The 20,407-nt window shown below is 43.6% G+C and overlaps 1 protein-coding gene across 1 annotated transcript in view; it reads left to right on the forward strand.

The window, feature by feature from the left end:
- Nucleotides 1–7,610: 7,610 nt before the first annotated feature.
- Nucleotides 7,611–20,407, forward strand: part of SAMHD1 (SAM and HD domain containing deoxynucleoside triphosphate triphosphohydrolase 1) — a gene marked incomplete at both ends in the record, with an annotated part of 63,840 nt that continues 51,043 nt past the window's right edge. The window contains 2 exons of the mRNA XM_080716518.1: nt 7,611–7,818; nt 16,906–16,972. Of these exons, the coding sequence (XP_080572644.1) occupies nt 7,611–7,818; nt 16,906–16,972 (275 nt within the window). The remainder of the gene's footprint in view (nt 7,819–16,905; nt 16,973–20,407) is intronic.

Genomic DNA, 20,407 nt, shown 5'->3' on the forward strand with positions numbered 1-20,407 from the left:
AGTTCCAAACCCAGTACCTGGAGGAAAAAAAAAAAAAAAAAAAAAAAAAATATATATATATATATATGACTGGGAGTGTAGCTCAGAGGTAGAATGCCCCTGTGTTCAATCCCTAGTATGAGAAAAAAAAATTTTTAAAGTTGCCAGGTTTAAAGACTTATATAAGGTACCCACAACTGATTTATGTCTAGCATGTTTAACCAGGAAAAAACATTCTGAATCCTAAACATCAAGTAATTGACATGGGTTTCGGTTTTCAAAGAAGCACCCCTGGGAACCAGAACATTTCTTCCCATAAAACATAAACATAATCAGCCTAATCCTGGGTGTCACTCATCTCCTCTGAGAGGCGAGAGGCCCCACACCCTGGCTTTGGGTGTCCTAAATTACTCTTTGCTTATGCTTTGCTTTAGACAGTTTCTAGAATTCTTTCCCAGTGGCATAAATCAAGAACTGGCCCACCATGATGGCACATGCTTGTAATCCCAGTATTTGAGAGGCTGAAACAGGAGGATCGCAGGTTTGTGGCCAGCCTCAGCAACTTCAGCCCTCCATAATTTAGTGAGACCTTGTTTCCAAAATAAGCAATTAAGCCTAGTGTGAGGCACACCAGCCGACCCGGCTATTCGGGGCTCCCTCTGATGTGCCCTGAACATTTTTCTTACATAGTATGTTGTCGTGAGTTCCTTAGCATGTGGGGCAGGAGCAGTCTACTTTGGGGGAGATTTCTTCAAAAGTTCAAGGTGGATTGGATTGGATCTGTCTGCCTCTCTCAAATACTGGCTGCCTCCGCTGCCGCCATCTTGGTTCTCTCCAGAACACTTTTCTTACGTAGTATGTTATCCAGAATTTCTGGGCAGGAACAGTCTACTTTCAGGGTGCCAGGGCCCGTGAGGCCGGGATCAGAGCCTGCTGAGCGGCGAGGCCGGGACCGTGGCCTGCTGCACAGCAAAGGAATCGTGCAGTCAGCACTGGAAGCTGCCGCTGCCTCACCCCATCTCTCAGCAGATCGCCAGATCCAAGTGACCTCTATTAAAAAATTGGGTGTGAGTGGATCATCTCATCAAAGTCACTCACCTTCTGGCTGTCATGATTTCAGCAAATGGGAAATAGTGTGGAAAATAAAAGTAGGACTTCCAAGGAAGAGATAAACTGTAATTGATCGGGTGTGGAGAAGTAGAAACTAATACATGATTGGTGGGTTTGCAAATTAATGCAGCCACTTTGAAAAACAGCATGGAAGATCCTCAGAGGAATGAAAATGAACTTACCATATGACCTAGCAATAATACCGATGGGTACCTAACCACAAAAATGAAAACCAAACTACCAAACCAATGCACGAGTATCTATGTTCTTAGATGCGCAATTCATCATTCCCAAACTATGGAACCAGCCAAAAGGTCCATCAACATATGAATGGATTACAAAACTGTGGGATATATACACAATGGCATTTCATCCAGCCACAAAGGAGAACAAAACTAGGGCATCTACAGGGAAATGTCACAAAAAATAAGAAATCAGATGCTTTCCCTTTCCCTAATATGCTAAAACTAGGGAGTAAAGGGTAATAGTAGGAACTCTAGTTGAAGAAGGGGACCTATAGAGGAGCAGTTAAAGTGACCTATCTGAGGGGACTGTGAAGGGTACGAGACTCACCCCTCAACCCAAATAACGAAGGACTCACAAGAGATGTAAAATCAAGCAGAGTTTATTGTGCTGCAGCTCTTTCCCGGCAAGCCAGGGGTCAAAACCCAGATGTCACTCACCAAACACCTCACAGGGGATTACAGGCTACCAGAGAGTGGCCCTGGCCAAGCCGCAGCCCCTTTAGTAGGCGAGGGAGTTTGGTCGAGGGTTGACCCCGAGCTCCCTGAGGGCTCTGAATTTATAGCCAGCGTAGGAGGTGGTTGCATCAGAATGGGGGGTGGCTACATACGTCAGAGCCCGCCAAGAATAGGCTACATCCAATTAGAAAACTTTGTAAACAGGTACAGCCAATAATTTTAAAAACAAGCACACACACACTAGAATCATAGCAAATGGTTTTACAGGACAGCCTTTCTTTTTTTTTTTTTTTTTGTGGTACTGGGGTTCCTGGAAGCCCTTCTACCTCGGGGCTACACTCCCAGACCTATTTTTACATTTTTATTTGGAAACAGGGTCTCCTAAGCCAGCGCACGTGGCTGGCTTCGAACCTGCGCGATCCTCCTGTCTCTGCCTCCCAAGCGCGGGGATTACAAGCGTGCGCCACCACGCCCGGCACAGGACAGCCTTTCTACATCACTGCCCACCAAGGTGTGGCTATCTCTCTTAGGCTCGGTTACTATGGTAACCTTTAGCTTGACCCACGAAGGCCAGGTGTTTTCTTATAGATTAGACTGTAGCGGGCTTAAAACTCACCTCCAAGAAGAGTAGCTTTACTCTCTATACCACTTTATAATATTTTAAAAATATTTCAAACTTTAAAGAAACATCAAAACAAGAATCTCAAAAGACAAATCTAACCTTACGATAATTTCTAACAGCAAACCAGGTTTTTAGATTAAAACAACTTTTAGCATTAAAGCTTTTAGCATTAAAGCAAATGGGGCCTAAGCAGGATTACAGAAGCAAGGACCGGAGCAAGCAGTTACGAAAGCAGGAACTCACACGTTTTTACCCGTACCTAATTCTATATTAGGAAGCAGGTTTACAGAAGCCAAAAGCAAGCAGATCACTTAGTAAGACAGGAACTTGTCAATCAACTAAAATCCTACCAGTCGCTGCCTTCTATATGTAATTACGATCTCAGCCTTATTCTATCTTAAATATAACTCTATATGCTATCACCTTATTTTATGTTCTTAGCTCTATATCCTAATCTCTATGTCTTAATTCTATGTCCTATTAAATCCTATGTTCTACTTTCTTATTCCTAATAGGGGAAAGGGCTTCCTTAGCTAAAACCTCATGCTGAGGAGGAAACTCTATCCATCGCCCCCCTACAACTGGAGGGGGGAAGATGGAAACTCTTTAAAGCACATGATGTACTTAAACAAACATATTAAAGTCAAAGCCGGGTGTGGTGGCGCAAGCTTGTAATCCCAGCATTTGGGAGGCTGAGACAGGAGGATCTGGGTTCAAGGACAGCCTCAGCTACTTAGTAAAGCCCTTTGCAACTCAGTAAGACCCTGGTTGGTTTTTTTTTGTTTTGTTTTTGTTTTTGTTTTTGTTTTTTTGGTGGCACTGGGGTTCCTGGAAGCCCTTCTACCTCTGGGCTACATTCCCAGACCTATTTTATATATATTTTTTTAATTTGGAGACAGGGTCTCTTAAGCCAGCGAGGTTGGCTCCAAACCAGCACGATCCTCCTGTCTCCGCCTCCCAAGCGCAGGGATTACAAGCGTGCACCACCATGCCCAGCGTGAGACCCTGTTTCAAATAAAGAATAAAAAATAGGGCCGGGTGTGGTGGCGCACGCTTGTAATCCCAGCATTCAGGAGGCTGAGACTGGAGGATCACAGTTTAGGGACAGCCTCAGCTACTTAGTGAGGCCCTCTGCAACTTAGTGAGACCCTGTTTCAAAATAAAGAATAAAATATAGGGCAGGGGGTGTAGTTCGGAGGTCGAATGCCCCTGGGTTCCATCCCCAGACCCGCAAAAACAAACAAACAAAAAATAGGGCTGAGGTGTAGCTTGGAGATAGAAGGCCCCTGGGTTCCATCCCCAGTAACACACACACACACACACACACACACACACACACACACACCCACAGCCATATCTCCAAATACAGTCACATTGGGTGTTGGAACTTTGGAAAGAGGTCTCACTAAGTTGTTAAGAGCCTCATTAAGTAGCTGAGGCTGGCTTCGAACCTGCTCAATCCTGTCCCAGCCTCCCAAGTACTGGAATTACAAGTGAGCACCACTACCCCGGGCCAGAGAGTTGCAACTTGAACAGAAAAATTCTAAGGAAGCTGGCCGTGGTGGCTCACGCTTGTAATCCCAGCATTTGGGAGGCTGAGACCGGAGGATCATGGTTCGTGGACAGCCTCAGCTACTTAGTGAGGCCCTGTTTCAAAATAAAGAATTTAAAAAATAGGGCAGGGACTGTAGCTTGGAGGTTGAATGCACCTGGGGTCCATCCCCAGACCAGCAAAAGGAAAAAAAAAAATTCTAGGGGAACAGAAGTCAGTTAAACCCTGAGTCTGTTCAATGAGCAGCAAGCAGCTAATTTCTAAGACAAAAGGGCCTTTGTAAACCAAGTGTGGTGACACATGCCTGTTGTCCTCATACTTGGGAAGCTGAGACAAGGAGGATCACAGGCTCATGAACAGCCTCGGCAACTTGGTGAGACCCTCCGCAATTTAGTGAGACCATGTTTTAAAATAAAAGAATAAAATTGGGCTGGGCGTGTAGCTCAGAGGTAGGATGCCCCTGGGTTCATCCCCAGTCCCGCCACACACACAGAAAAAAAGGGTCTTTGTGAACATGGCTGGCAGACAGTGGCACTCACTAGAGAGAGCAGGGCCTGAGATGATGAGGTTTAGAGGAGACGGAATTGGCTGCAGTGTCCCTGCAAGGGAGAAACAGCCAGAGAACACTGAAGCCCCAGGGCAGCGTGTTCTAGGGATGCCTTCAGCTAGAACTGAAAACAATCCAAACCTTGACAACACGCACGCCAAAGAGAACATGAACGCTGCTAAAACTAAGGAAGCCGATTGGCCCGTGTTGCTAGAAGTTCAAAGGCAGAATGGACTTGTGCATGGGCTGATCAAACGGCTGAGTCTTCTCGTCAGAGCACCGAGATCTAGCCACAGTGTTGGCTTCTTCCAAGAGAGAGTGCTTTAATGATTTTAGGCTAGCTGACTAGAGCAATGGCAATGTCCTCTACTGTTGTAGCTAAGGGACTACCAAGCAAATCTATGTTGAAATAAGACTAGCTGATCCAGCCACTACTTGAATGTGTGTGTGTGTGTGTGTGTGTGTGTGTGTGTGTGTGTGTGTGTGTGTGTTGCTGGGGATTGAACCCAGAGGCATTTTACCTCTGAGGTATTCCCCTAGACCTTTTTAAATATATTATATATATATATATATATATATATATATATATATATATTTTTTTTTTTTTGTGGTACTGGGGTTCCTAGAAGCCCTTCTACCTCCGGGCTACACTCCCAGACCTCTTTTTACATTTTATATTTGGAAACAGGGTCTCCTAAGCCAGCGCGCGCGGCTGGCTTCGAACCTGTGCCATCCTCCTGTCTCTGCCTCCCAAGCACGGGGATTACAAGCGTGCGCCACCATGCCCGGCTTATATATTAATTTTTATATTATTTGATTTTCACTAAGTTGAGACCGGCCTTGAACCTGTGGCCTTCCTGTCTCAGCCTCCCAAGTACTGAGATTACAAGTGTGCACCATCATGCCAGGCTCACCATTTGAGTTATTAGGAACCAATGCTATATTTAAAATAAGAGCTATACAGCCGGGCGTGGTGGCGCACACCTGTAATACCAGTACTTGGGAGGCTGAGAAGGAAGAACTTAGGCTCAAAGCCAGCCCTAACAATTTAGTGGCACCGTCAGCAACTTAGGGAGACCTGTTTCCAAATGAGAAATAAAATAGGGCTGGGGATAGCCAGGCGTGGTGGCACATACTTGTAATCCCAGCATTCGGGAGGCTGAGACCTGGAGGATCGCGATTCGCGGACAGCCTCAGCTACTTAGAGAGGCCCTTTGCAACTCAGTGAGACCCGGTTTCAAAATAAAGAATAAAAAATAGGGCAGGGGGTGTAGCTCGGAGGTCAAATGCCCCTGGGTTCCATCCTCAGACCCGCAAAAAAAAATTATATATATATATAATTTATTTATAGATTTTTTTATATTATTAGATTATCACCAAATTGCTGAGACTGGCCTCCAACCTGTGGCCTTCCTGTCTCAGCCTCCCAAGTACTGAGATTACAAGTGTGTAGCATCATGCCAGGCTCACCATTAGAGTTATTAGGAGCCAATGCTATGTTTAACTAAGAGCTAGCTGGGCATGGTGGTGCAAGCTTGTAATCCCAGCATCTGGGAGGTTGAGACGGAAAGAGTATGGTTTGTGTCCAGCCTCAGCTACTTAGTGAGGCCCTCTGCAACTCAGTGAGACCTGTTTCAAAAAAAGAATAAAAAATAGAGCAGAGGATGTAACTCAGAGGCTAAATGCATTACTATCAACTAGTAAAAATTGTGTTTTTCACCAGGTATGGTGGCACATGCTTGTAATCCCAGAATTTGGGAGGCTGAGACAGGAGGAATGTGGTTCGCAGACAGCCTCAGCTACTACTTAGTGAGGCCCTTTGCAACTCAGTGAGACCCTGTTTCAAAATAAAGAATAAAAAATAGGGCTGGGGGTGTGGCTTGGAGGTAGAATGCCCCTGGGTTCCATCCCCAGTACTGCAAAAAAAAAAAAAAATATCGTGTTTTTGTTTTTTGTCTTTTTTTGGTGGTACTAGTGAACCTAGGGGCAGTATACTTCTGTACCTCCAAATTACACCTTCATCCCTTTTTTTTTTTGTTTTGGAAACAGGGTCTTGTTAGGTTGTTGCCTTGAACCTGTGATCTTCCTGTCTCAGCCTTCCAAGTACCTGGGATAACAGGCAGATGCCACCACACCTGGCTAATAAAAGTCTTTGAGGGTAAATTTTAATAAATCAGATTTGGCATTTCCTTTAGTCTGGGAAGGGAGTTGGGATGAGCAGAGATCTAAGGATTCTCATTTCCACGCAGGGATCGGTGTCCATTTGAAAAGTGTTTTTTTTTTTTTTTTTTTTTTTTTTTTTAGGTGGTGATGGGGATGGAGTCCAGGGGCATTCTACCTCCAAGCTACATCCCCAGCCCTATTTTTTATCTTTACTTTGAAGCAGGGTCTCACTAAATCACGTAAGGCCTCACCAAGTAGCTGAGGCTGACCGCGAACCTGTGATCCTCCTGTCTCAGCCTCCCAAGTAGTGGGGTTACAAGTGTGCTCCACCATGCCCTGGTGAAAAATGTTAATTCTGTTTCTGTGTAGAAGCCTTTGTACAGGCATTCCCCAGCGCCCTTTCGCTGTCTGGCAAGACTAAGGAACTGGTGATAGGGAAAGACACCCAAAAGTGGGGTTGCAATCATTCTAGGGTCTCCCAGTTCAGCCCCTGATCTATTTTTCTCTTCTTTGGGAAAGTGCTGGCCGACTCACGGAGTGTTTGAAACCTGACCAATGGGAGGCCTAGGTTCTTTATTTGAAAAAGGGTACCCTCAATTCACCAGAAGAGCCCTCAATCAGCAGGGGTGGCCAGGGAGCTCCTTCCGTGGAGCTTTCTCTAGCCCCGCCCCCTTGTTCTGCTTCCAGCCACGCCCCTTTCCATCAACGCGGGAGCGAGTTCGACCTCTGGACCGCCTTTGCGCCTGCGCAGCGGGCCTGCGGCTAGAGCCGCGGGGCAACTTGGCTCGCGCGCGGGGCGGCCAGTGCGCCTGCGCGCGGGGCCCCGGGCGGGCGATGCTGAGCGGACTCTGCGCCGGGGCTCAGCTGTCAGTGCGTCTGCGCGCGGGCCGGGCGCCGCGGTTCCTGACCGAGCTCCGCGGCGCGCCGAGGGTAGCCATGCGGAGAGCGGACCCTGAGCAGCCCTGTAAGCGGCCGCGATGCGATGGCAGCCCGAGAACCCCGCCAAACACGCCTTCCGCGGCGGAGGACAGAACCCCGGGCCGGGAGCTGCATCCCGACCGTCAGACCTGGGGCCCCGAGCAGGTGTGCGCCTTCCTGGAGCGCGGCGGCTTCCGAGAGCCCGAGCTGCTGCAGAGCTTCCGAGGTGGCTGGCGGGCTGGCGGGCTGGGAGGGCGCCGGGGAGGGCCCGGACGGGACCTGCGGCCGAGGAGGGCCCTCGGCCGGGCGCGGAGGCGCCCCGAGGGGAGCGACGGCCGGGGCGCGGAGCCCTGGGAGAGGGGCCCGGGGCGGGAAGGGGGCCCGGGGCGGGAGGCGCCCGGAGGGGTGGGCCTGTGGCGGGGCCCGAGGCGGAGGAAGGAGAAATGGGGGCTGGGGCTGGAGATCCGTAGGGAGAAGCAGGCGCTGGGGATGGTGAACCTGGGAGGAATAAGTTGTCGATTTGGATGTTACCGTGGTGCGTTTCTGGAGGAACTTAGCACCCCAGCGCCGGACAGGAGAGAGTTGGATCCTGCCCCTCACGCCATCACTTTTGCCCGTGCGCATGTGGTGTGGATTCTAGGGAATGAACCCACTGCTATTCACCACCGACCTGCATCCCCATCGTGTGTGTGTGTGTGTGTGTGTGCTGGGGATTGAACCCAGGCGCATTCCACCTCTGAGCTCTACACCCCCAGTCCTATTTTATTTTTTACTTTAAAACAGGGTTTCTTTAAGTTGCAGAGAACCTCTATAAATTCCTGAGGCTGGCTGTGAACCTGTGATGCTACTGTCTCAGCCTCCCAAGTACTGGGTTTACAGGTGTATGCCACCATCCAGCTCCCAGACCTTTTTATTTATTTATACTGGCAGTGGTGATTGTACCCAGGGGCATTCTGCCTCTGAAGCCACAACCACAGCCCTTTTTATTATGTTTTATTTTGAAATAGGGTCTCGCTAAAATGCTGAGGATCTTGAGGAGTTGCAGAAGCAGGCCTTGAACTTGTGATCCTCCTGTCTCAGCCTTCCAAGTATAGGGATTACAGGAATGAGCCACTGCCCTCGGCTTCTTTTTATTTATTTATTTATTTTTTTAACTTTTATTTTTATTGGTGCACTGTATTCATACATCATAGTAGGATACATACTTTTGTAGACATACATGCACACTTTTCCCAGTCAGCCCCCACCCAATCCCCACCCCATTCTCTCCCTATCCCTCCCTCCCATGCTTGGCTTAGTAGTTGACATCTAGTATTATGGCAATTTATCTAAAATTAAAAATGATAATCTCACATAACAGTTTCATTTGTCTGATACCAAGCTTTTGATGACTTAAAGATAATATTTCAATATTTCTTTTTGCTTTCTTTCTTACCAGAGAATATTTTTTTTCTATATTTTAGGTGAAACTATCATATATTTATATATTTATTTTTCAGAAAAAAATCTATCCTAATATGGAATATGGACTCTAGGTACCCAAAACGATCTTGAAAAAGAACAAAGCTAGAAGATATATATTTTCTGATTTCAAACCATATAAAGCTACAATAATTGAAACAGTGTAGTACTATTCTAAAGGCAGATATATAAACCATTGGAGTTAAATAAAAGCCTAGAGCTAAATTCTTCCCTATATTGTCAAGTTATTTTTGACAAGGTTTCCACGAACATTTGGTGGTGGAAATATTAATCTTTTAACTAAATATTGTTAAAAAAATAATTACATGGAAAAGAATAAAATTGGACCCTTACCTAATCCCATATACAAATATTAACTCAAAATAGATAATAGACCTAAATATAAATCTTAAGACTATAAACTTTTAGGAGAAAATCTGGGTCATTAAACCTCACAACATTGAAATTGGCAGTGATTTCTTGGTTATGATTTCAAAGGCACAGGCAACAGAGGAGTATACAAACTCCCTAAAAAAAATTGTATATCCAAAGACAATGTAAACAGAGTTAACAGTTACTAATAGAATGGGATAAAATATTTCCAAATGCTATATCTGAAGGTGTATTAATATTCCAACTAGGAATCCTAGAAATTAACAACAATAAAGGCAAACAATACCCTTTAGAGATAGGTAAAAGACTAACATAAATAATGAATCTCCACAGATAACCAATCTTAGTTGTTTGTTGGATGGAAAATCTTGTTTCTCTAGTTCTGGAGTGTGTTACCTATTTCTTCTTTGTAGTTAATCTCTTTGAGTATTTTCTCTAGTGCTGGTTTTGAAGACATAAATTCCTTCAGTTTCTGTTTGTCATGGAAGCTTCTTATTTCTCCATCTAATTTGATAGAAAGTTTTGCTGGGTAGGACATTTTTGGCTGGAAGTTGTTTTCTTTCAGAGTTTGGAATATGTTACTCCAAGCCCTTCTGGCTCTCATAACTTGGTTTGGGAAGTCTGGAGTGATTCTAATTGGTTTGTCTCTGAATGTCACTTGGCCCTTTGCTTTTGTTGCCTTTAAGATCCTCTGCTTGGCTTCCACATTGGTCATTTTGACAATTATGTGGCGTGGGGACCCTCTTCTCCGATCCTGTCTAAAGGGAGTTCTATAAGTTTCCTGGACCTGTGTATCGACCTCTTGCTCTATGTCTGGAAAATTTTCTGCTATTACTTCCTTGAAGAGATTGTTGATCCCTTTGGTTTCACTTTCTTTTCCCTCCTCTATTCCAATTATTCTTAGGTTAGCTCTCTTAAAATGGGCCCATATTTCTTCAATATCAGATTCCTGCTGTCGGATATTTTTTTCTAGATTAGAAACTATGTGTTCATTTTTGGATTGCTCATCTTCTAAGAGCGAGATTCTCTTCTCCATGTGTTCTAATCGGTTGTTTATGCTTTGAATTGAGGCCTTTACTTCATTAATTGCATCCTTTATCTCTTTTTGGCTCTCTCTGAGTTCTTTTCGAAGCACCTCTATTATTTCTACAGTTATTTTCCTGATTTGATCTTCTAGAAATCTCTGATTTTCAGTTTTATCGGGTTCTGATGTTGTGGGGTTGTGGGCATTTATTGCTCCAGTATTATTCCTCTTTCCCATGATTTTGGATGTTTGTGCCTTCTCTGGGTTCTTCCCTTGGGTCACTATGACTTCACTTAAGGTGCTCTGGATCTCGAGTCAGTAGTATCTCAGACTCCTTTACTGGGTTGTATCACAGAGTCTCCGACCCAGAGAGTCGATAGAGGCTGCTTTAGACTGTGGGGGGTGCCAGGTTGCACGTTCTCCTATGGTGTGATATCTCTTCTTTTTATTTTTTATTTTGATACTTGGGTCTCGCTAAATTGCTTAGATTGGCCTCCAACTCGCGATCTCCCTGCCTTAGTCTCAGGAGTGGTTGGGATTGCAGGTCGTGCCCCTCAGCCTGCTCCAGGTCGCCCTTTTTGCCAGAGACCTTGGTCTGAGGCTTGCTGTCATTCAGGCTCAGGAGACCCGTCTCTGCTAACCGCAAGTTCTTGAACACTTGCCACATGAGAGTTTCTGATGCTTTTAAGTTTCTTTCCACATCCCTCCTCTACCCCCTGCCCCCAACTGGGGATTTCCTAAGGTGGAGGGACCTTGTTTTCGAATCTCTATCATAGCAACCAGCCGGGTGGGGTTCAGTGTTGACTGTATTTGCAAAACTTGGTAATGATTATGTTTTGCTTTTTTTTTTTTTTTTTTTTTTGTGGTACTGGAGATGGAACCCAGGGCATTCTATATCTGAGCTACATTCCCCCAGCTCTATTTTATATTATTATGGTTTGTTTTGAATAGGATACCACTAAATTGCAGAAGGCCTCACTAAATTGCTGAGGCTCCCGGGGACTCTGCATTCCTCCTGTGTCGGCCTCCCAAGTACTGGGATCACAGGCTGGTAAACCACCACACCCCGTTTACATTTTGCTTTTGTAAGCAATTCCCCATTCTGGAGTGGTTGGGATTACAGGGGTAATCTGAACACTGGGGTTGTTCAATTGACACTTAATCCCAGCATACCCCAGCTTGGCCACACATGGGGAAGTGCATAAGCCAAGAGTGTTAAGGAACCGTATCTGTTCATATTGCATCTATGCAACGTTTTGTGGTGGGTGTGAAGCTTAAGCCCTGCCTCATTCTCTGAGGTGTTCAGCAGGAAGGCAATTTCTAGGTGGTAGTGATTTGCAAATTAAGTAAACTTTTGTAATTTTTGCCTCTCTTGAAGATTGGGGTAGGAGGAAATCTGATGGTTTCAACCTAAAGATGGCTTGAATGTAGAAAATTATACTCTTTTTTTTTTTTCTATTTTTTTTTTTCTCTCCCACTTCAGGGATAGGATTTTTCCTTGACTAGCGACAGGTAGGATGAAGTAGTTTTATATTTTCTAACTACAAAATAGGATTAACTATGTTGTTGGCTCTTGTTTTAGTGGTGTTCTATAGGTTAATTCATCAGCCTCCAGAATGATCTGTGTTCTCTTGAACCCACACTCTATAGCTAACAGATTACATTGTGCACTTTCAGTTGGTAAAAACTGACCAAGGAAGCCAGGCATGGTGGCGCACACTTTTAATCCCTGCACTTGGGAGGCTGAGACAGGAGGATCGCACAGGTTTGAGGCCAGCCTCAGCTACTGTGTGAGGCTCTCAGCAACTCAATGAGACCCTGTTTCCAAATAAAGTATAAAATAAGTCTGGGAGTATAGCCCAGAGATAAAAAAAGCCCCTGGGTTCCACCCCCAGTACCACCAAAAGAACAAACAAACAAAAACAAAAAAAAACCGACCAAGGGTCCAGGTGCAGTGGTACATGCCTGTAACGCCAGTGACTTGGGAGGCTGAGGCAAGAACAATGCAAGTTCAAGGTCAGCCTCAACTTAGTGATACCCTGTCTCAAAATGAAATAAAAGGGCTAGAGATATAGCTCAGTGATGGAGTGTCCTTGTGTTCAATCCCCAGTACAGAAAAACAAAACTAAACTAAAAAAAACAAACCTGACCAAGGGTTCCCACTTGCTCATATCTCACTGTCTTCTTTGTCTTGACCAAACATTAATAAAATTTCTCTCTTTTTTTATGTGTGTTAACTGGGAACTGAATCCAGGGACATACCTCTAAACTACACCCTTACCCCTATTTATTTTTTATTTGGAAACAGGTTGCTGAGAGCCTCGCTAAATTGCCAAGGTTGGCTTTGAACCTGCAATCCACGTGTTCAGCCTCCCAAACATTGGAATTACAGATAGGCACCACCACACTGAGCTTATTTGCAGCTTTCTGAGATTAGGGCTTTCTATTTGTAGTAGTCTTTCTAATTACATCTCTTTAATTTGTTTTTTCCCCCTAGGGATTGAACCCAGGGACATTCTACTGCCAAGCTACATACCCGCCCTTTTTGTTTTTTTGTTTTAAGACAGGGTTGCTGAGAATCTTGCTTAATTGCTGAGGCCGGTCTTGAACCTGCTATTCTTCTGTTTCAGATTCGCAAATACTAAGATTATAGGTGTATACCAGCATGCCTAGCTGATTTGTTTTTATTTGACAAAACCAAACACAAGGTACTAGGTCCCTTTCCTCATAGAATACAGCTTTATAGGAACCCTGAAAAAAATAATAATTATTATTTTTGTGATCCTAGGGATAGAACCCAGGGGCACTGTACCTCTAAGCTACACCCCCCAGCCCTACTTTTTAGTCTTTTTTAAAATTAATTTTGAAACAGGGTCTCATTGAGTTGCAAAGGGCCTTGCTAAGTAGCTGAGGCTGTCTGCAAACCGTGATCCTCTGGTCTCTGCCTCCTGAATGCTGGGATTATGCCCAGCCTACGAGCCCTGAAATTAATTGTTATAATCCATACTTTTTTTCTTTTCTTTTTTGGGTACTGGAGATTGAACCCAGGGACATTCTACTTCTGAGCTATACCCTCAGCCCAATTTATTTTTATTTTTAAACAGGGTCTCCACTAGGTTGATGAGAATCTCACTACTTGCTGAGGTTGTCTTTGAATCTGAGATTCTACTGTCTCATCCTCCCAAGTACTGGGATTACAAGTGTACACCACCACACCTGGCTCTATTTTATTTTTATTTTGAAACAGGATCTTGCTAGGTTGTTGAGACTTTTCTCACTACTTATTGAGGCTGTCCTTGAAGCTGTGATCTTCTTGTCTCTGCCTCCCAAGTACTGGGATTACAGCTGTGCACCACTATGCCTGGAAGAGTATATGGTTTTGGGTGGAGTCCATGCAGGTTGGTGGAGGTCTTGCAGGAAGGGTGGCATGGGAGAGTGGTAGGAAAGAGCCCACCAGGGCCCTCCTCTACTTGCCAGGACAGGCAGAGTCTGGGCTTGGAGCTGGCCCCTGTTGAGATTCATTCACATTTTTTATAGGCTATATTTGTAGGTCCAAAGATGTTAATTAACTTTCCAAAGGTCATGCCACTAGGAAAAAAAAAAAAAAGCAGAACTGAATTTTTTAAGGTTATATCTTTGGACTCCAGAACTATGTTAGTATCTATTCCTTGACAAGCATTCTAATCAAAGACCATTGGAGAATATTACCAAAGTTAGAAAACAGGGACTAAAACTACTCCAATAAAAAATAAGCAAATGAAAGTATAGATCATTGGCAGCCATCCAGTGAACATAAGAAAGGGTGTTCCGTCTCAATAGTAATTTTCAGCCAGGCGTGGTGGCACACGCTTGTTAATCCCAGCATTTTGGAGGCTGAGAAGGGGATAGCGGTTCGCAGAGTCTCGGCTACTATTTTTTTTTTTTTTTTTTTTTTGTGGTACTGGGGTTCCTGGAAGCCCTTCTACCTCTGGGCTATACTCCCAGACCTATTTTTACATTTTTATTTGGAAACAGGGTCTCCTAAACCAGCGCACGCGGCTGGCTTCGAACCTGCGTGATCCTCCTGTCTCTGCCTCCCAAGCGCGGGGATTACAAGCGTGCGCCACCACGCCTGGCCTCAGCTACTATTGATGAGGCCCTTTGCAACTCAGTGAACCTCTGTTTCAAAATAAAGAATAAAAAATGGGTGTAGCTTGGAGGTTGAATGCCCTTGGGTTCCATCCCCAGTAACGCAAAAAAAAAAAAAAAAAAAAAAGATATATATTGTAATCCCAGTGATTTTGTATCTATCTATCTATCTTTTTTTTTTTTTTTTTTTTTTTTTTGCAGGTCTGGGGATGGAACTCAGGGGTATTTGACCTCCAAGCTACACCTCCTGTCCTACTTTTTATTCTTTATTTTGAAACAGGGTCTCACTAAGTTATAGAAGGCCTCACTAAGTAGCAGAAGCTGTCCGAGAACCACAATCCTCTGATCTCAGCCTCCAGAATGCTGGGATTGCAAGTGTGTGCCACCACGCCTGGCTTATATATAGTAATCTTAATATACCAATTTTTAAATTTAGATTAGAAGAGAAGTAGAAGATTGATAATAGGTGAAATGGATTATCCAGTACAGTTCATAGAAGTGTCAGCTGGGTCAACCATGGATAGTTCAGCCATAACATTTGTCTTTTAGGAATTTACAGGTATAATTGGACCAAAAGATGTATTCAAGATGATTTTTTAAAATTTATTTATTTTGCAGTACTAGGGATGGACCCCAGGGGCATTCTACCTCTGAGAGATATCCCCAGCCCTATTTTTTTATTTTTTATTCTTTATTTTGAAACAGGGTCTCACTCTCACTGAGTTGCAAAGGGCCTCACTGAATAGCTGAGGCTGTCCATGAACCGTGACCCTCCTGTCTCAGCCTCCCCAATGCTGGGATTACAAGCGTGCACCACCATGTCATGCCTTCAAGATGATTTTTTTTTTTTTTTTTTTTTTTTTTGCAGGTGTGGGGATGGAACCCAAGGCATTCGACCTCTGAGCTACACATTCCTGCCCTATTTTTAATTAATTTATTTATTTTTGTGGTACTGGGGGTGGAACTCAGGGGCTTTTCTACCTCTGGTCTATACTCCCAGACCTATTTTATATTTTATTTGGAAAGAGGGTCTCACTAAGTTGCTGAGAGCCTCACTCAGTAGCTGAGGCTGGCTTTGAAACTGCGATTCTCCTGTGTCAGCCTCCCAAGCACAGGGATTACAAGCGTGCGCCACCACGCCCGGCTCTTTTTTTTTTTTTTTTTGAAACAGGGCCTCACTAAGTTGCAGAGGGTCTCACTAAGTAGCTGAGGCTGTCTCAGCCTGTCGAATGCTGGGATTACAAGCATACACCACCACGCCCAGCAAGATGATTTTTCTACATAGTAAACACTGAATAAATATTAGACATCATTGTTATTTATTATGATGGTGATGAATGCATATTTAGGTCATTTCTGCTTTTTTTTATTTTGTTATTTACAACCAATGGTTTCCCAACATTGAATGGAAAAATAGGTTATAAAATAGTTTCAGTTCTATAAAGTTACATAATATATTAGATAAATATGTTATCCAAAATGTTAAAAGTGGTTATCAATTAGGATAATTTAAGTAAGTTGATGTTTTATTCTATTTCAAAACAAAGTACTGAACCAGGTGTGGTGGCACACACTTGTAATCCCAGCATTTGGGAGGCTGACACCAGAGGATTGCAGTTCTCAGTGGACAGCCTCAGCTATTTAGTGAGGCCCTCTGCAACTTTGTGAGACTGTTTTAAAATAAAAAATAGGGCTGGGGGTATAGCTCAGAGGTAGAATGCCCCTGAGTTCCATCCCCAGTACTGATAAAAAAAAAAAAAAAAAAAAAAAGGCCGGGCGTGGTGGCGCATGCTTGTAATCCCCGCGCTTAGGAGGCGGAGACAGGAGGATCGCGCAGGTTCGATCGCGCGCTGGCTTAGGAGACCCTGTTTCCAAATAAAAATGTAAAAATAGGTCTGGGAGTGTAGCCCGGAGATAGAAGGGTTTCCAGGAACCCCAGTACCACCAAAAAATAATAATAATAATTTAAAAAAATGAATAAATCATCTCTAGATTACTGATAATACCAAATACAATATAAATGTTGTGCATATAGTTGCTATACTATACTGTTCTAGGAATAATGGCAAGGAAGTCTGTGCATATTCAGTATAGGTAAGATTTTGTTCTACATATTTTTTATCCACATCATAGATATGGAATCCATGAAGAGAGAGGGCCAGTTGTACCTGGCATGGCCCAGTGCCTGTAGTGGGTCCTCAGTAAATATCGATCTGAATAATTTCTGTTTGACTTGAAATACAAAGAAATTTTAGAAACTTATGTTGTTAATATTTAATTTGTTTTTTTCCACTTTTTGTTCCATAGATAATAAAATCACAGGTTCATTACTGCCCTTTCTTGATGAATCTCTTCTTGAAAATCTTGGAGTAAGGTAAGAATGATAAAATTCACATTGTAGGCAAACTTACTTTATTCATCTTTGAGAGACAAAGCTGAATATATCCAGTATTAACTATCCTCATTTTATTTTTTTACTTTTTTACTTTTTATTTTTTTGTGGTGCTGGGGTTGGAACCCAGGGGCATTCTACCTCTGAGCTACACCCCCTGTCCTAATTTTTTTTTATTCTTTATTTTGAAACAGGTCTCACTGAGTTGCAAAGGGCCTCACTAAATAGCTGAGGCTGTCTGCGATCCGTGATCCTCCTGTCTCAGCCTCCCAAATGCTGGGATTACAAGCATGTGCCACCACACCCATTTACCCAACCCCATTTTCTATTCTTTACTTTTTTTTTTTTTTAATTTTGTGTTGCTGGTGAAGAAATCTACCTCCTACCTTTGGGCTACACCCCCAAACCTATTTTATATTTTATTTGGAAGCAAGGTCTCACTAAGTTGCATTGAGAGCCTCACTTCAGTAACTGAGGCTGGCTTCGAACCCGCGCGATCTTCCTGTCTCAGCCTCCCAAGTACTGGGATTAAAAGCGTGCACCACCACGCCTGGCTCTGTTCTTTACTTTGAAACATGGTCTCACTAAGTTGTGGAGGGCCTTAATAAGTAGCTGAGGCTGGCCAAGAACCCAGATTCTCCTTTCTCAGCTTCCCAAGTGCTGATATTACAAGTGTGCACACCATGCCCTGCTTATAAGAAGTATTTTAGAACTGAGTCCTCTGCCTGCTGTTTCTAGTTTGTAAATTCTGTGTTTACAAATCTTGATTGTTAGTCCTGATGATCTCTCCTTTTTGATGTACTAGGAATTGGATCCGAGGGCATTCTACCCTGACATGTTACTCCCCCAGCCTGATAGACATTTTTTTCTCTTTTTTGGGGGGATAGTAACGGAAATTGAACCCAAGAGCATTCTGCCTCTGAGGTTTTATTTGCTACCAGCCCTGTTTTATTTTTTATTTTGAAACAGAGTCTAAGTTGCCAAGGGCCTAAATTGCTGAGACTGGCTATGAATCTGTGATCTTTCTGTCTTAGCCTCCCAAGTACTGCGATCACAGGTGTGCAACACTATGCCTGGCTCCAGCATTATTTTCTATTTTTTATTTTGAAATAGAGTCTCACTAAATTACTGACCTGGCCTCCGATGTGGAATCCTCCTTTCTCAGCCTTTCAAGTACTGGGATTACAGGCAAGCCACCAAACCAGGCTACATATTTCATAAATAGTGATTTTGTTTCTATTAGAAAATTGGCAACAGTGATGAAATATGGTTTATTTTTGAATTTCCTGTAGTTAAGTATTGTTTGTGGTAACAGTAACTAAAGAATCAAAACAAAGGATTATACTTAAACTGAATTACTTCATGCACTTCTGCTTAGTTTTTGTTTTTGTTTTTTTTTTTTCTGTACTGGATTTGGAACCTAGGGGCTTTCTACCTCCAAGATATACCCTCAGCTCTCTCATTTATTTATTTATTTATTTATTTATTTATTTATTTATTTATTTATTTATTTATTGGTAGTACTGGGGTTCCTGGAAGCCCTTCTACCTCCGGCCTACACTCCCAGACCTATTTTATATTTTTATTTGGAAACAGGGTCTCCTAAGCCAGCACGGCTGGCTTCGAACCTGCGTGATCCCCCTGTCTCCGCCTCCCAAGTGCAGGGATTACAAGCGTGCGCCACCACACCTGGCTAATTCTTTATTTTGAAACAGGGTCTCACTGAGTTGCAAAGGGCCCACTAAGTAGTTGAGGCTGTCTGTGAACCGTGATCTTCCTGTTTCAGCCTTCCAAATGCTGGGATTACAAGTGTGCACCACTATACCCAGCTCTCATAATCACATTTTAGCCATCTCAGGTCTCTCAAAGTCTCTCTTATTTTTTTCTTTTCGTTTTGTGTCAGTGTACATACTAGAAATTGAACACAGAGGTGCTCTACTTCTGAGTTACAACCCAGCCCATAGTTTTTGTTTTGAAACAGGGTCTCGTGCCGGGCGTGGTGGCGCACGCTTGTAATCCCCGCGCCTGGGAGGCTGAGACAGGAGGATCGCACAGGTTCAAAGCCAGCCTCAGCTACTTACTGAGGCTCTCAGCAACCTAGTGAGACCCTGTTTCCAAATAAAATATATATAAAAAAAAAAGGTCTGGGAGTATAGCCCGGAGGTAGAAACCTCTGGGTTCCACCCACAGTACCACCAAAAAAAAAAGAAACAACGTCTCACTAGGTTACTGAGAACCTTACTGTGTTGCTGAGGCTGATCTTGAACCTGCAATTCTCCTGTCGAAGCCTCCCAAGTACTAGGATTTTAGGTGTGTGCCACCATGCCCAGGCCTTCCTTAATATTTCTTATATATAATAGTTGCTTACCATTTGAACTAAGTGGAAATTTTCTAATAGGGTTTCTTTTCAAGGGAACCATATATATATATATATATATATATGAACCATATATATATAAATATATGTATATATATTTTGTGTGTGTGTGTGAATCTGGGGGTGGAATCCAGGGGCATTTGACCTCCAAGCTACACCCCCTGCCCTATTTTTTATTCTTTATTTTGAAACCGGGTCTCACTGAGTTGCAAAGGGCTTCACTAAGTAGCTGAGGCTGTCCATGAACCACAATCCTTCAGTCTTAGTCTCCCAAATGCTGGGATTACAAGCGTGCATCACCACGCTTGGCTTTTTTTTTTTTTTTTTTTTTTTTTTTTTTTTTGGTGGTACTGGGGATGGAAACCAAGGGCCCTTCTACCTTGGGCTACACTCCCAGACCTATTTTTTATATTTTTTTTATTTGGAAACAGGGTCTCTTAAGCCAATTGAGGCTGGCTTCGAACCTGCACGATCCTCCTGTCTCAGCCTCCCAAGTGTGGGGATTACAAGCGTGCGCCATCATGCCCGGCTTTTTTTTCTTTTTTGGTGGTACTGGAGATTGAATCTAGAGTCATTCTACTTCTAAGGTATGTCCTCCCTTTAGACTTTTTTTTTTTTTCTTTCTTTCTTTTGCAGTACTGGGAATGGAACCCAGGGGCATTCTACCTCTGAGCTACACCCCCAGCCCTATTTTTTATTCTTTGTTTTGAAACAGGGTTTCACTGAGTTGCAAAGGGCCTCACTAAGTACTAGGTGAGCCTGTCCTCGAACCGTGACCCTCCTGTCTCAGCCGCCCAAATGCTGGGATTACATGTGCCACCATGCCTGGCCCCTCCAGATTTTTTTTTTCCCCCCCCCCGGTACTGGGGATAAAACATAGAGCATTCTACCCCGAGCTATATACCTGATCCTATTTTTTAGTCAATTTATTTTTTTGAGACAAGTTCTCACTGAGTTGCAGAGGCCTTATTAAGTATTTGAGGCTGTCTGTGAACTGTGATCCTCCAGTCTCTGGGTCTTTGTCTCCCAAATGCTGAGAT

The sequence above is a fragment of the Muscardinus avellanarius genome, assembly GCF_963383645.1.
Source record: "Muscardinus avellanarius genome assembly, chromosome: 19".
NCBI lineage: Eukaryota > Metazoa > Chordata > Mammalia > Rodentia > Gliridae > Muscardinus > Muscardinus avellanarius.